The following is a 16,760-nucleotide window of genomic DNA, read 5'->3' as shown; positions in this document are numbered from 1 at the left end:
CCTCTCTCTCCCTATGTTTCTATATGCCACCATTACACATTACTAACTTTTTGTTTCCTCTCTCCCGTAGTGTGTCCTCTCTCTCTCTCCCTGTAACTTTCTGCAGGTTGCCCTGGAGCTCTATATCTCTGACGAGCAGTCACCGGCCACATCGACCTGATCAGTGTTTGATTGTTGTGTCTTGTTGCTTTTCTTCTTTTGTCTCTCCTCTATCCACTCACCCCAACCGGTCGAGGCAGAAGGCCGCCCACCAAGAGCCGGGGTCTGTCGGAGGTTTCTTCCGTTAAAGGGAGTTTTTCCTCCCCACTGTCGCCAAGTGCTTGCTCAAGGGGGATTTGTTGGGTTTTCCCTATGTAATAATATTGATAACAGTAAGGTCTAGACCTTACTTTGTAAAGTGTCCTGAGATGACTTTTGTTGTGATTTGGCACTATACAAATAAAATTTGATTTGATTTGATTTGATTTGATAGTAGTCACGAAGTAGCTGTCTATTCAAAATCTTAACCTGATAGTCATACCAATATATTAAAAATCCAAGCGACCAATTTCGGCAAATTGTTAACAGCCAATTAAAATCACAGCCGTTGTCAAATTTGTGCCAAGATGTTAGTTTTTACTTTTATAGATCCTACGCCTCCGAACTGTAGCTGGGAGACCTCTGGTGTTTATGCTAAGGCCTGGTTCGTAGCTAGCTAATGCTTGTATTATGCCATTTTATTAAGTTCTGACACTTTTCATGTGACAAAGTAACCACTTAGATTGAATATGTGGTCGACACCAGGAACTTTACTTATATAAAATTTTTTTAGCAACTATGTTAAATGTTGGGAGCAGAAACAAAGCAAACAACCTTCATCATGGTGAATTATGATGTGACAGTCCCTTAGTACTCGTTACAGGCGTCTAGAAGAATTCCTGAGTTCGCTAGTATAACTCCCATCATGCACCTGGAGCACAGGCCAGTGAGGTGGTAAGGAGGAATGTAGGTGTGAGTGTGTACTGTGGCATCTGTCTACTTGTACATGTGTAATGCCTGTATACTGCTTATCTATACATTTGTCTGTGTGTTTTCTGACTTTAGGTGGTATCAATGATAGATGGGATAAATATGGTTGATTTTTTTTTTTTACTGCAAACTCAGGATCTAGACCAGGATGGCCTATCAGAACTGCTGTCTCCTCCATTACCTCACACACAGGTGCTTTATATGTACACACTCATTTTCGACTTCTACACTAACACAAACACACTCTCAGCTGCTGTACTGATTGCTTGTTTTCCTGACGCAGCACTAATCAGTGTCATCAGTTTCACCTGGAGGCTATTGATCTGCCCGGGTTATGGGGAAGTTGACTACACTGAAGATGGTATGTGATTTGGGTTGTATGTGTCAAAGTTAGAAGTAAAACTTGGATAATGATATTTCTGTTTTCTGTACTGAATTGTTTGTGATTCTCTGGGCTTTATACTGGATAGAGGATGTAACACCAGATAAAGTTCTTATTTGTTCTGACTCCGCTTCAGCTTTACTGTCTTTAATTGGAAGGAGGCCTCGATCTTGATTTCAATTACTTTGTTTAGAATTGGAAAGTCAGGATGTGAAGTCCAATTATGCTGGGTTCCTGGGTATATAGGGGTCAGGGCCAATGCAATTGTGGACAGTATTGCAAATTCAGATTTAAGAAATGAACAAACAATTAATAAATGTCCATATGGGAAGGTTGATTCCAAAAGTAAAATCAAACAATGTATGGAGAGGGAGTGGCAAAATCAATGGGGAAAAGAAGTTAGAGGGGGACTATTTTAGTTTTCAGCCCACTATTGGGGAAGACCAATTATTGTAATGGAAATTGCAGGGATTCAGTTAAATTTACTAGACTGAGGCTGGGGAGCTGTGGGTTAAACAAATGTCTGCAGAAAGTAGGGAAACACATGGATTATATGAGTGTGGCAGTCCAGAGAAAGTTCCACATTTTGACAATGTGTAGGAAGTATGCCATGGAGAGAGGTTAATTGTTATCTGAGCTATGAATTTTTTGTTTTTCTATTGCTAAATTGTTTGGCCAATCTGAGTACCACCAATTAACTGTAAGGGCTGTTATTCAACTTTTTAAAATTACCAGTTTATATTCAAGGATATGATCAGACTCATGTATATTTACTGTATCTGTGGAGCGCAGAAATACGCCTGGTTGTGTCTGCACTGCCTTGGATGAAAGAAGAAGGAGAAGGTGTGCCAAACGTCTGTGTTCTCCATCAGACCTGTTTTTTTTTTTGTTTTAACCTAAGAATAAACCCTAATCTTGAGGCATCTTTCAGAGTGCCAAGTCCTTTATTTTGTTTGTGTCCTATAGAAATCCATTAAATGTCTCCATATTTGACGTTTATGCCAGGTGTCATTCTATCAGTTCTTTGTATTAATTTCTGAAAATTTTAATCTTTTATCATATCTTATTATGGCCAATTCATTTTTTGATGGCAGCAAGAGAGTAACTGAAAAACTGCAAAACGTGATTTCTGTAACCTAATGTATATTTGTATTGGACTTGTAAAAATATTTCTGTGGAACTAGATGATAACTAGATTGTGGTTAGATTGTTTATGAGCAGCAGCAGCTGTGTTGGTGACGACAATCCGTTTTGTTGGTCCTTTTTGTGTCTTGCCGCCGCTGGTATAGTTTGTACTGTGGCGCCCTCTAGTGGATGGTCAGGCACACAGCCACGTGCCTGTGCTCACCAGCTCTTCTCTGGTTGGTTGACTGAGCTTCCCGTTTTATAACACTGACCCCGTGCGTGTTACCAAACACAGACTTCTCAGTCAACACCAGAGGACTTTTAGTTGGAAGAGACAATTAAGGTAAAGTCATATTTCATACATGTGCAGCAATTTGAGCACGTAACTAATTAAAGTTGTAACATGTTGCGATTATATTGTTTCATTGTGTTGGTTCCGTGTTTCGGCAACTGAATGTAACTATGGGCACGATGATTTCAGAACTTCCAGGTGTGTCCCTTTCATGTAGGTCCGTGAAATGTATCGGACTTTTTAAAAATGGTAGATCATACTGTTACATTTGCCAGAACATGTACAGCACTTTGTGTGAGGCTTCACTAGCTTCCACCCAGTTCACCTCTGACCATAAACCTCCTCTGTAAGAAGCCTGTGATGTGTTTACAGGGTCACCAACATGGCACATACGTGTGTTCACTGGTTCCGCAAGGGACTCAGGCTGCATGACAACCCAGCGCTGATGGCTGCTCTGAGGGACTGTAAGGAGCTGTACCCCGTCTTCATCGTGGACCCGTACCTCCATAACAACACCTGTGTGGGCATCAACCGCTGGAGGTTCCTCGTTGGAGCCCTGAAAGATCTCGACTGCAGCCTCAAGAAACTCAACTCCAGGTAGAAGCACCGGGACAATCTACAGAAATATTGAACATCACAGAATATACAACTGTTAAAAACAAACAGCGATACCTTGCCTGCAGTTATAAGACTGATGTTATAGTTATATTGGCTGACTGTGGTGTGTTTGAATTCTTCAGGCTGTTTGTTGTGAGGGGCAAACCAGAGGATGTGCTCCCCAGGCTGTTCAACAAGTGGAAAGTAACACAGCTGACCTATGAGTACGACACGGAGCCCTACAGCCTGAGCCGGGACAGAACAGTGGCTGCACTGGCCAAGGAGCGTGGAGTCAAAGTCATCTGCAAAATCTCACATACTATATATGATATAGACAGGTATTAATCATGTTGAACATTCACTCATGCACAGTCCTCCAGTGGCCGTCTCAATGGTGAGTGCACATTGTTTGTCTTTTCTTTGTAGGATAATTGAGGAAAACAATGGGAAGGCTCCCCTTACTTATAATCATATGCAGGCAATAGTGAAGGCTCAGAGCCCCCCTAGGAGGCCGATCCCTGCTCCAACCATGGAGGATATGAAAGGTAGTCATCTACTGAATCATATTGTATTTGTAGAAATAAACACATAAACCAATTAGTTTAAACTGAGTTTATCAAACTGACATAAAATGTAATCACTCACTGATTGAAATGTGTCTCCTGTGGCGCAGATGTGAAGACCCCTTGTTCTGAAAACCATGAAATGAAATATGGGATCCCCACACTGGAGGAGCTCGGCCATGGCACGGCAGCTCTTGCAGAGGAGCTGTTCCCTGGGGGAGAACAGGAGGCTCTGAGGAGACTAGAAGAATATATGAAACGAACGGTACCCACACAGAACAAAGCTCATTTTCACGTTAAACAGGGAATCTTTCTAAACCAACATCCAAACCACTAATAAAGAAGTTTGAATACTGACACTGTTAACATGCATATATGCAAATGTCTAATTGACGTTTCATCTGTTTCCATGTTTCAGGAATGGGTGTGTTCCTTTGAGAAGCCCCAGACATCTCCAAACTCCCTGAGCCCCAGCACCACTGTTCTCAGTCCATATGTCACGTTTGGCTGCCTGTCTGCATGCACCTTCTGGTGGAGGCTGACAGAGGTTTACCAGGGGGTGGGTGTCCCATTACAGCTTCTGTAGCATTGTGCTACACTGGGCTGCACAACTGATTCTCTGTAACAGTACTGTAACCAAATAAATTTCCTTAATAAAAAAATGTAAGATCGTTTTTTAAGATATGGAATTGGCAGATAAAGTTTGGCTATTAATGCATGGACAATTCAGTTCAATCTGTATAGTGACAAATCACAGCAAAAGTCATCTCAGGACACTTTACAAAGTAAGGCCTAGACCTTACCATTATTATAGAGGGAAAAATCCAACAAACCCCTGCCTCGACCGGTTGGGGTGAGTGGATAGAGAAAAGGGAAAAGAAAAGAAAAGCAACAAGACACAACAATCAAACACCGGGCAAGCTGATGTGGCCGGTGACTGCTCATCAGAGACATAGAGCTCCTGAGCCAGGGCAACCTGAGGAAAGGTACAGGGGGAGAGAGAGGACACACTCAGTTAGTGACTGATAGTGGTGGCATATAGATGGATGTAGAGAGAGAGGAGGAAAACTCAGAGCATCATTGGAGAGCCCCATCAGTCTAGGCCTATAGTAGCATAACTAAGGGAAGGTTCAGGGTCACCTGATCCAGCCCTAACTATAAGCTTTATTGACATAACTTAAAAATATGCTAAAGCTTCACTTTATGCCTCTTTTTGCAGAAGAAGCATTCAAAGCCTCCAGTTTCCCTGCATGGCCAGTTACTATGGAGAGAGTTCTTCTACACGGCCAGTGTAGGTATCCCAAACTTTAACAAGATGGAGGGCAACCCTGTGTGTACTCAAGTGGATTGGGACACCAACTCCGAATATCTGGCCGCCTGGAGAGAGGTACTGAGAAGAAGACTCTTGAAGAGAATTTATGCTGCTATCATTTGCTGACATGCCATGATGTTCGTTTAGGGATCATCTATTTTTATGAGTTATAAATAATTCCTGCCATCTTGTACTGTATACGCCTTAAGGCTCGGACTGGTTTCCCCTTCATCGATGCCATCATGACTCAGCTGCGACAGGAGGGCTGGATCCACCACCTGGCCAGACACGCTGTTGCCTGTTTTCTCACCAGGGGAGACCTGTGGATCAGCTGGGAAGAAGGGCAGAAGGTATGTCAGCGAACCAGCCTCACTCATTGCTGTGGACTAAGCTAAGCATGATTTTGTTTCTAGCAAAGAACATAAGGTGTGATGGTCAAATGGCCCAGTTTCCTCCCAAACCGCTGGGTTATGATATGTTCCTTCCAGAAGCTTCTCCATAAATGTCTACCACATGTGAAACGTCCTGGTCTCCTCACTGACACCGTCGCTGTCGTCGCTCTCCTCCATCTTTATTGTTACTGATCTGTGAGGGGCCGATGCCGAATGATGACAACAGGCCGTATGTGCAGAGGAGGAGATGTTAAAATGACCATATGGATTCTGATCTGACCGTTCTGACAGCACTGCACAGTCAGAGGTCGGAGAGGAATCGGATCTAGGAGCATATAAGCAGGTGGCCCAGATTTGGTCTGAAGACATCTGGTCTCGTCTGTTCACACTGCTGTGAGAAGATCAGATCTAAGTCACTAGGAAACAAGTTGTATTGGAATCACTTCAGAATGTCATCTGAACATTGCATAAGAAGCCTTTAGAGTCTCCAGATGGAGCTGCATGAAATCTGATATTTCCCTCAAGTAATGTCATTTGAGCCAGCTTCATCTGGATCTGAAGATGAGAACATCTGAGGCTGTGGCATTGGAACTTTGCAGGCCTCTGTAGCTCCCTTTTCATTTCTGCTTGAGGCTGCATTAGCTGCTCTAGACATAACACACTGGAGTCTGTCCCAGCGGCTCAAATTTCAGCTTTTGGCAAGGAAGAGTTGCTGCATTAATTCTGATCCTTTTTTTAGCCGTCCATTGGGAGCCTGATAGTGTTGTAGGGCTGCCATGCTAAATCACTGGAGAACTTTATTCTTATCTGCTCCTGCAGGTGTTTGAGGAGTTTCTGTTGGATCTTGACTGGGCTCTGAATGCTGGGAACTGGCAGTGGCTCTCAGCGAGCACCTTCTTCCACCAGTTCTTCAGGGTCTACTCCCCGATCGCCTTCGGCAAGAAGACAGACAAAAATGGAGACTACATCCGGTAAGATCCTAATTGTATTAAGGTCAGAGTATCACACATAATGGAGGTGTTACATGAAATTAGTTTTTCTCTGCTGTATTTGCAGAAAGTACCTTCCTCTTCTGAAGAAGTTCCCAGCAAAGTTTATCTATGAGCCTTGGAAAGCTCCACGCAGTGTCCAGCAGGCAGCAGGATGTATTGTGGGTAAAGACTACCCATCTCCTATTGTACAGCATGAGCTGGTCAGCAAAAAGAACATCCAGAGGATGAAGTTAGCTTATGCCAAGAGAAACTCCACTGAATCACAGACCAAATCACCCAGAAAATGGCACGGTATTGCAAATTTATACATACTCTTATGAGAGATGTATCACCTTTGATGTTTGTGGCTGTGCTTTCTGTACATCTCACGTCTTCACCATCTCTTATGTTTTCCTCCTAGGTGTAAAGCGCAAGGCTCCCTCTGTCATCGACATGCTCAATAAGAAAGACAGAAAAAATGTTGGTGCAAATTAATGTAAGGACCAAAAGTCCAGCAACACCCAATTTTATTGTTAGACCAGCACATTTCTGATTTCTATTATATTTTGCTCAATCTTTTTAAATGTTTACAATATTTAGCTCCTGATACTTTGGTTCTACAGTATGCCACACTGAATAGGCACCTTTTGGGTGAACCCCAGTTTCCTTAATTGCATCCATGTTTCCCTCACTTGTCTTTTTCTTGCATCTTTGTCCCACGCACGGAAAAGCTGTGAGGTGAGAGGAATCGAGGAAGCACGATGAAAAAGACATGAAACGTTCTTTCCTGTGGTCTTTGATCACTAGGAACACTTCCGAATATAATGTAGGCCAGTACAACACCTACTTTAACTGTGAGCTCAATAATAAACTTGTAATTGAATTTATACATTTATGACAGTTTCACCAAAAACTGAAACATGTTGAGCTTCATAAACCACTGTTAAGGTGGAAGTGTTGCATTGAACTGTGTACTGGTGTACCTAATAAATTGGCCACTGAGTACGTTGGACTCAGAATTGAGGAGGTTTAAGCTGCAAGTGTTGCTGGAGTTTTGACAGGTTGTTTTTCCTTCTCCATGCATCGTGGCAGTAGCAGTGCCAGAAATTGTTCCTATGGCACAAAGTAATGCCTGTAGTTGTGTTTTGTGCAGCATGAAACTGTTAATACCAGTGCAAATTAACTGAATTTGTGGGTGATCTGTTTGAGAGTGGTCTCACTTATGTCGGCTGGCAGTTTACTATTATTAATCAAATCAAATCAAATCAAATTTATTTATATAGCATTTTAAAACAACATCCAGCTGACCAAAGTATTTTACATGGGAAAATAAAATCACAATAAATGACTAAAATAAAGTAAATAAGATCAGTGCAAATAAAAATAAAACAGCACAATAACACAGACACGCAATGTATGTTTGATAAATTATTGCCGTTTGTAATGCACCTTCATTTTCTACAATGCAAATGCTTGGAGATTAGGTTGAGATTTATGTCTGAAGGATACAGTTTGCATCAAGGCTCACAGTCTGATTCACAAACAGGCCTTTTTAGTTATTGTAGCTGAAATGGTGAACTGACTACTCCGGTTTAGTCTGTGGTATCATTTTATGTTGTTTCCAAAAGAATGTATTCTGCAGTTTTCCCAGCATTTTAATAAACCATCAGAAATGTAAATAAATGTATTTGTCTGTTATTTCGGTGTTGAGATGTCTTAGCACTGTGTTGCCACTAGAGGTCACAGTAAAGCTGCCAGGTTTGTGTTCATTTATACTGTATACTATTTATTTAGTGAATAGAACAAGTTAACAAATGGTCACCTGCTGAGTTGATATAGGCTGTAATCTGCAAACATATTTAGTTTGGGGCCATTTAATACAGTTATCATTTAAAAAAGCATCTTAAGAGCTGCAGTCAGCACTAAGCAGCAGATGTTTTATTTTGTAAACGGGGTATTTTATTACAAGACAAAATGTAAAAAAAGTCATTTGCCCCTTCATTTAGCTATAGTTCATTTATTTGTTCATTCATTTACCTTTATAAAAACTTTATTTTGAGTTATTTTCATTCCTAAGTTTCCTAAAAATGCAGCTGGCCCAGACTGATCTCCTGCTTCACAGTGCCCATCGGCTCCTGTTTAATGCTTCCCATGCAATATCACCAGAGTCCTGCTGTTTGAATGTAAGCGGGTGCAGGCAGTGGTAGCTGAGTGTGAGGGGCACACAGCTGTCCTCTAGGTCAGGTCTTCTCCTGTTTCTGCTTCCTTGGAGCTGACGCTGGTGTCAATATCCAGAGTATGATGTCACAGCCTCCGCAGCGGGCTGGGCGGCCATACAAAGCCGTGCTCAGTTTCCACAGAGACCTGTCAAACATCAACACAGTCTGCTGTCCAGCTGGCCAGACATGGAGGAGGGTGTTTTGGCACTGGGCCACTTTGCCAACAGACTCTCACGACAGCCACAGACCCTGACAGGACTGGCTGAACTGAGGCACTTAGCTGAGTACAGATGTGTTTGCTAGTTTTCTTTAATGGTTTATTTGAGGCAATGGTCTAAAAGTCAGTATACTAGTATAATATTGGTCCTATAAACATGCTAGGTAACATTGCCTCTGCCCCTGTTTGGCCATTGGTATGCCCTTGTCAACACCTCACTACTCAAACCTTCTTGGATGTGAGTGCTGTAATGTCCCACCTGGATTAGGACAGCGTGTTCCAACACAGCTCCGATTCCAGTGTTTCATATAGCTTTAACATTAGTGATTTATTACAGAGTTTATTTCCTCCACGAGCAGCGACATCAAAAGGTTATTCACAGTTTCTACGTTCCAGGTTTGCTAGTGAGGAATAGGAACAGATCTAAGCAACGTGTTCTACAGCAATAAGGCTTAACAGTGCCAGCTCTGTAAAGTGGGTCAGTTCAAGTTGACATCAGATGTGCCTGTTTCATCCATTCTAACATTATGCTTCAGTTTTAGCCACCAAATAACACTTTCTGCACAAAGGTACTTGTGATGAGGCTCATTTACCTGGTGAGAGGTAACACACAGCACCTGTTCTTCTCAAAAATGTTGCCACTGTTTAATTACACAGAAAAATTAACACTGACATTCATTTTGGCTGCCACTGTGGATGAGTCGGTGGCAGGCAGGTGTTCACCGATGGTCGGCTGCACTAAAAGCAACAAAATGGACCAAGATTGGTGAGTTTCATTTTCTCTCTTTTTTAGAAAAACTGTACAATTTTATCTTTTAGTTGAGCTGATGACATAATAGGAGGAAGAGCGAGGAACAAGAAGAAGATTATGAGTGAAAGGTTCATGATTACACCTGAAAGGTTGCTATTTATTGGACATGATGCCTGGAAAGTAAATGCCACAGTGAAACTGAAGAGTGTCCGACCTGCTTCATACCTTCTGGTCGTTATCTGTCTCCGTAAGCATGCACACACACGTCTGCACACATCCAGAACAACAACAGTCCTGCAGACCTGATCTTGTCCATTAACATTCTACTGCTAATGACTGATTATAACAATTTACATTTACCCCGTGGTAACCTCCATCTATTTCTCATGTTTGTGGCAGACAGGTACTGGTATAAACAAAGCCAAAGGTAGTGATCTCAGTGAGAAAGGGGGGTGTAAGATGACATGGACAGTGAAAATACATGAAAACGAAACATCATGGAAAAGCGGATTAAGTGGATATCTATCAACATAGTGAATGTCTAAAGAAGCAGAGATGCAGGTTTCTTTCAACATAATGGTACATTTTTCTGTATCTTCATATGTGTGGTGTTGGGACATCCCTCTCCAGCAATCAGCAGTTTACCCACATGCCTCAGAGGGGATCGACATCAACAGAGTCACATGACAGTCTCCTGGTCTCTCTTTCCACACCCTGCTGTGTTTTGATCTGTCTGTTCACACCCTGAACATCCAGACCGTGCTGGGGCAATTGTGTTTTCCAGCCCCTTCACAGGAGACCGGTGTCCAGCCCATGATGTACGTGCCCATCACTACATTTTCTCTGAATATTTATGTGTTGTAAGTATGTTTGAATGTTGTGAAATGAAAGTCTTCCATTGTTCTCACACTTGAGGCGGTGCATCACCTCCCTGGCAAGAAAAGTGGAGAATATAGGACTTGATAAATGGATGGAACAAACCTATTAAAATAGCTAAACAGGAGGAACATAGGCATGTGTAATATGACGAGTGTATGTGGGAACATGAATTCAGATTGATGTGTTTCAACTCAGTTTACAGTGAACACACTGAAGCAACTGGCTGAAAGAGGAGTCAGAAGATGTAAAGTTTGTTTACCAGGCAAAAACAGTTCAAGGTGAAAAAATAAAACACCCATCTATTATCTGTGTGGCTCATCCTGTGGAAGGCCACAGGGGGCTGGAGCTAACCCCTGCCAACACTGGACAAGAGGCGTGGCACGCCCTGGACAGGTCGCCAAGTCGTTCACAGAGCTGACACACAGACACATTCTCACCCACAGAACACCTGTCAATCTAAGCTTAAGGCAGAGGAAACCCACACCGGCACAGGGAGAGCACACGGACTCCACACAGAAAGGTCAGCCATGAGGATTGAACCTAGAGCCTTCTTGCTGTGAGGTGACAGTGCTAAACACGGCACCACCTAAAATCAAAACATTCTTACAGGTTATCTTGTTACTGTTTAGTAAATTAATTTCTACTTATTTTTGATTTGTTTGAAGAAAGACAAACATGTCAGGCATGTACCTGCCTTTGAATTATAGTTAACCAAACCAAAAAGACAACCAGTCAAAGAACTGATGTGTGTGTACGTGTGAGCATGCGTGCCCATAGATCTGTGGCAGAGGGATCTGCCTGCTTAAGGCTGTGATATTCCTATAGCTTTTCCTCTGGGGCTCCAATACAATTGTCACTCACAGGACAATGCATAGCCGGGAACATGATCAGCCTCGCCGTCTTGTTGTGCTATATATCAAGAACAAGATCATTCTAAAGAACAATGGAACCAATGTGGCAGTTGATGCTGTTTTGTACAGTTTCCCTCTGTGCTGACGAGTCCTGTGGTAAACAGATGTCAACATGCAGTAACTCCACCCTTTAATGATTGGAACTGCCTGTGACTGGATGACTAAACTGCTCATATTAATGGACTTAAAAGCAATGACGTCATCCTCCTGATAGATAGGCTCATGAAACTTTACTACAGTCTGCACAGCTGAAAGGTTCAAGGAGAAGAGAAGCCAACAACAAGGCAAACAAGCTGCCCCTCTTTTCTCTGAGCTCATGCTGAACACAATTTTTTTTTAAATCCTTTGGGGAACTGTCAAATCTGGAATGCCCTTGTGTTTGATGTGACATTTTCTTCTTCAATGGGATTTTTTCTTGTTTCTGCACAGAACCTTTACTACATGGCTTTTCATTTTTCATGCTGGCATATGCTTTTTACTTTTTGTCCACTTTTTGGAAAGTGTGATGTGCTCTTGTGCCTATTTGTAGGCTGACTATAAATAGTCCAGCAGCCTACGCATGCTCATGCTTGATTGAAAATTGCAGTGCCATCAGTCAGTGCTGTGGGGTTTCTGTCAAAGGAGGGAAAGAAACCTGTGAATGGTGAGTTAACTGTATAAAATAGACTGATCCAGGTTGGTTTTTGCAAAAAAAAAGTTTATTTTTGCAAGCATCTCTTGCAAGAGTGTTTGTTTTTATATAATACAACTTTATGTCGTTCTGTCTATTGTCAAGTTATCACTGTTAATGTTTTTACTCTGTTTTCATTTAGTCTCCCAGGAAAATCAAAAAGTGACAAGGCAAACTTTATTTTTTCCCAGAGAACTGTTCCTTCCTCAGTATATCTTTAGCTGGTAGGAAATGGGCTCACGGAGGACAACACCACACTCCTCTTTGGGGAATGGAAGGTCCAGCAGTGGGGAGGATAATGGGAATAGTCGGCCTGGAAGCTGCAGCTACCTCTCCAATGTCAGGCCAGAAAACAGGTACAGCTTCATGACTAACTCTCTGTCCTACCTGTTGAAACGCCAATGCAGGGACCATGTTGTTAACATGTGCTCTACAATTTATCATTACAGGATTTTCTAACTTGGGACAAACATGTGTGTCATGTTATTTCTTTGTTTGTTGTCATGGTCACCAGAGTTTAAATAAACTGCCGCTTAAGAGCAGCATCTCAGTCATGCACCACGGCTCTGTTTCACATTATGCAATAGACTAGCAACAGATCTGTACATGGAACAGGAGGTGACGACCTTCAGGTTCAAATATTTAGTGAAGCATCGGCTGAAAGAATACACACGTTTGTTTCAGATAATATAACTTGTCATTCTTCAAGGCAATGGGCAAGTTGCCAGTGCAATGTTGCATTAGAAGAATGTGATTGTTAGTGTTTTGTCACCCTTTCTTTTAGATGGTGATGCACTTTACTCTGAAAATTCCCAGTGAGTAATGATTCTAAAATCCATCCATTATCTATATCGCTTATCCTGACAAGGGTCACCTGGGCTGACCCATTGCTTTTGTATATGGAGTCTGCATGTTCTCCCTGTGCCTGCGTGGGCTCTCTCTGGGTACTCTGGCTTCCTCCCACAGTCCAAAGACATGCAGCTTAGGTTGACTGGTGACTCTAAATTGCCCGTAGGAGTGAGTGTGAGTGATTGTGGTTGTCTACATGTCAGCCCTGTGATAGACTGGAGACCTGTCCAGGGTGGACCCCGCCTCTCTCCCAGTGTCAGCGGGGATTGGCTCAGGTCCCCCTGTGACCCTCTTCAGGATAAGCAGTATAGACAAGGGATGGATGGATGGATAGTCTGCAGCATGTAAAGATTCATCTTCCCTTTCTTGTCCAGGAGCACACTCTGCAGTGTGATAGCACAGCTAACTGAGGAAACTCAGCCCTTCTTTGAAACAACTGTGAGGTCAAAAGCTGTGTGTGAAAACAGCAACGTCAAGTTCTCATGTGTGGTCACAGGTAAACGCTGCTTCAAGAAGATAAAGGTCTGATAACATGTTGCAAGACACTGTGTCATATGTGTGTGATCTAATGAGAATTTAGTGGAAGGCATATAAAAACTTAAAGGAAGTGAATACATTCAAATAACGTACTACCTCTGGAAAAAAGGCCAGCATACACCTGCTTTTATGAAACTTCTGATAATAACCAAAAAGAATACATTGCCTTAAAGTGATTACAAACCAAACTGCTCCCTTTTTAACGCTGATACAGGACTTCTTGAGTCGCTGCCCTGATGTCCACTGTTTTTGCTTTGTTTTTTCAGGATACCCGACCCCTCTGGTTATCTGGTATAAGGAAGATATGCAGCTAGACAGATACTGTGGACTGCCTAAATATGAAATTTTCCATGATGGACAAAATCATTCCCTGCACATTTACAAGTACGTATGTTTAGAAGCACTGATGTGACATCTAACTGCCATGATATAGAAATGTAGATCACAGCCACTGATCTTAGTTTAGCCAACACAGCAGGCTTATCTTGTCAGCTGTGTTTATTTGTTTTTGCAAATAATACGTTTGCTTGATATTTTAAATTACGCAACTTAAATGGGCTTTTGTTTGTAGCTGCACTGTGGAGGATGCAGCTATATACCAGGTCTCAGCCAGCAACAGTAAAGGCATTGTGTCCTGTGCTGGGGTTCTGGAGGTGGGTGAAATGAACGAATTGAAGATCCACGAGCATTACTTTGCCAAGATCAGACAAAAGGCTGTGCTCATGCGCAAGGAAGTGGAAGGCAAAGAAAACCAGGAGCCGCTGCGAACCATCAGCCCAGAGAGGCCCCAGAGGAAACGTCGCTCCACAATGGAGGCCTATCTCAACATGCCCAGCTCCATGGGAGAGGAGGAGAGCCAGCAGGCTGTAGTTGTAGAGACAGAGAGCAGGCTGCAGGAGGCCACTGTGGGGGAGGCAGAGGAAAAGTCCACCCCAGTCACTAATGGAGAAGCACTAAATGACCATGGAAACAAGGCTGGGACGTTCATATATGACTCTGCTCAGAGGTTGTTCACCACACTCCAACCCAAAATTCCTTTTGTCAAGAAGAAGATTAAAATTTCCAGCAGACCAAAAATTGCAAAATCAGATCCACTAAAAGAGAAGGCATCTGAAGAGAGAGGGACAAAGCAGAAGGCCGCTGGCACAAAGTCACAGCAGTCCAAGGGGAGCTCAGAAGAAGTTATGGAAGTAGACAACAGTGTTAGCTCATCAGTTGTGGACTTATACATCAGAAATGTGGCAGAACAACATCAGAAATCAGCAACAGAGGAAGCAATGCTAATGAAAAGGCCTTCCCAGGATGAAGACAAATGTGTTGTGCCACAGAGAAAACAGCTTACTGCATCAGTATCTCCTGCTGCTCTTACAGGTACAGGTCAGACAGTGCCAGGACCCAAAGGAAAACAAGCTGCAAAGCATGAGAAGAAAGCTGGACCCAAAAATGCAGAAGAAAGTTTGGGAATTCAGAGCCAGAGGCCTAACATGAACCCAGTACAACGACAGCCCTCAGCACTCCCAAGCCTATTAAAAAGACATGTTACTAAAACAGAAGATGCTACAGTTATGGATGTTGACAAGAAGTCAAATACATCCACTGGTGGATCTTTAGGAGGCTCGGACCTTGAGTGCATGGAAACAACATATGAGAGCAGGACCGCTTCAACTCAGCGTCCATCTGAACAGGCTGAACCTCAGCTGTCTCAGAAGGAACCAAGCCAAAGACTTGTGTCGGTGCCGCGGCCAGCACTGCACAGTAAGGTGAGGAAGCCTTTCCACATGAGCTCATGGTGCTTTGTGCTGCCAAAACAGGCCTCGTCAGTAACACTATTTATAGTGTTTAAAAGTATGTTCCCCCTGTGTGACTAGAATTAAATGACGCACATGCAGTATAGCCTAGATACAAGGTCTAGGCTATACTGCAGCATTTCTTACAACAGAAATTACTGTATAATTTGACTCAATAGTATGGACTAAGCTTCTAAGTTAAAGTAGAATTCAGTATTTTGGGAAATACACTTATTTGCTATCTTGCAAAGAGTTTGATGAGAATCTCATGTCTGCCTGTCAAAGATGAAACCACTGCCAGTATTAACTTAGCTTAGCACAAAGAATAGAAATGGAGAGAAACTGCTAGCCTGGATCAGTCACAGGACAACTGCTGGTTTTACTCTTCAGTTTATAAACAAACAAGCTCTAATGTATTGAGCGTTAGAAGTCCTGGACAACAGATTTTATTACCTAGCTGTTTCTGTGTTTCCAGTCTTTGTGCTAATTCAGTCTAAATGGTTGTCTTACAAACAAGAGACGAATCAAGCTTCTCAGCTTATCTCTCCCACGTTTCCTGTCAAACTATTCCTTTAAAAGTGAAATTTGATGGATAGTGTGGTGATGGAGACGTGATTATGTTAAATAAGTAAGTGCATAAAAATAAAGAAATTATTTGCTTGTTTTCAAATAAAAATAATCGGGTTCTCATGGATGGTCATTGGCAACAGCCTCAGCGGTTTGCTTTCATGGGGTTGTGAATTATTTTTGCAAGCTGCTTATGCAATCGTCCTGACCTCAGCTGCATGGCTGGATACTGACGACACTAAGAGCTGAGACAAGAAAACACTCTAAGGCTGAAGAGTCACTTCAAGTTATTTACATTCCTGTGTGATCACATGTAAATTTAAAATAGCAACCTTCCTTTTGAAGAGAACTCGTTATGCAGATGGAATGGAAACGGGCAGAAATTAGTACAAAATGCGCTTTTCTGTTTAAAAAATGTTTTAAAGTCTCTTCTGCACAATATGGGCAAAGTGAACAGCATATTACAGTTTATCTCACCTATAACACAGGGGGAGGCTTGTGCTAGTTTAAAAATGGGTCAGCAACAGACTTCATGCAGATTTGGTGCTCATAAAATATGTATGTGTGTATGGCATCTACAGTGCCTTGCGAAAGTATTCGGCCCCCTTGAACTTTGCGACCTTTTGCCACATTTCAGGCTTCAAACATAAAGATATAAAACTGTAATTTTTTGTGAAGAATCAACAACAAGTGGGACACAATCATGAAGTGGAACGAAATTTATTGGATAT

The 16,760-nt window shown here is 42.4% G+C and overlaps 2 protein-coding genes across 6 annotated transcripts in view; both read left to right on the top strand.

The window, feature by feature from the left end:
- Nucleotides 1-424: 424 nt before the first annotated feature.
- cry5 (cryptochrome circadian regulator 5) lies at nt 425-7,962 on the top strand. 5 transcript variants are annotated; one of them, XM_020590008.1, is made up of 13 exons: nt 425-1,200; nt 1,292-1,369; nt 2,183-2,858; nt 3,180-3,404; nt 3,548-3,742; nt 3,831-3,949; nt 4,078-4,232; nt 4,386-4,526; nt 5,187-5,354; nt 5,489-5,629; nt 6,491-6,642; nt 6,728-6,954; nt 7,064-7,962. In XM_020590008.1, the coding sequence occupies exons 4-13, from the start codon at nt 3,190-3,192 to the stop codon at nt 7,135-7,137; spliced, it is 1,587 nt and encodes a 528-aa protein (XP_020445664.1). In that variant the 5' UTR covers nt 425-1,200; nt 1,292-1,369; nt 2,183-2,858; nt 3,180-3,189; the 3' UTR covers nt 7,138-7,962. The 5 variants fall into 5 exon arrangements, with proteins under 5 accessions (XP_020445664.1, XP_020445663.1, XP_020445666.1 ...); XM_020590007.1 differs by lacking the exons at nt 1,292-1,369; nt 2,183-2,858 and having other exon boundaries at nt 425-984; nt 1,144-1,200; XM_020590010.1 differs by lacking the exon at nt 2,183-2,858.
- A 4,558-nt stretch (nt 7,963-12,520) lies between these two features.
- The window catches only part of LOC109954494 (alpha-protein kinase 3-like), a gene marked incomplete at its 3' end in the record, with an annotated part of 10,382 nt that continues 6,142 nt past the window's right edge, over nt 12,521-16,760 (top strand). Inside the window, exons 1-4 of the mRNA XM_020589851.1 lie at nt 12,521-12,645; nt 13,513-13,634; nt 13,942-14,059; nt 14,247-15,435. Coding sequence (XP_020445507.1) covers nt 12,521-12,645; nt 13,513-13,634; nt 13,942-14,059; nt 14,247-15,435 — 1,554 coding nt within the window. The remainder of the gene's footprint in view (nt 12,646-13,512; nt 13,635-13,941; nt 14,060-14,246; nt 15,436-16,760) is intronic.

This window comes from Monopterus albus, unplaced genomic scaffold (genome assembly GCF_001952655.1).
Source record: "Monopterus albus unplaced genomic scaffold, M_albus_1.0 scaffold10.1, whole genome shotgun sequence".
Lineage (NCBI taxonomy): Eukaryota > Metazoa > Chordata > Actinopteri > Synbranchiformes > Synbranchidae > Monopterus > Monopterus albus.
This window is presented reverse-complemented; position numbering and strand designations above follow the sequence as displayed.

What these genes read in the sequence shown, in the direction of transcription:
- cry5 (XM_020590007.1), top strand. Translation starts at nt 1,157, where the DNA reads ATGGCCTATCAGAACTGCTGTCTCCTCCATTACCTCACACACAG. An exon ending in ATCTGGCCGCCTGGAGAGAG is followed by an intron (nt 5,355 to 5,488) that starts GTACTGAGAAGA and finishes ATACGCCTTAAG; the next exon opens with GCTCGGACTGGTTTCCCCTT. An exon ending in ATCACCCAGAAAATGGCACG is followed by an intron (nt 6,955 to 7,063) that starts GTATTGCAAATT and finishes TTTTCCTCCTAG; the next exon opens with GTGTAAAGCGCAAGGCTCCC.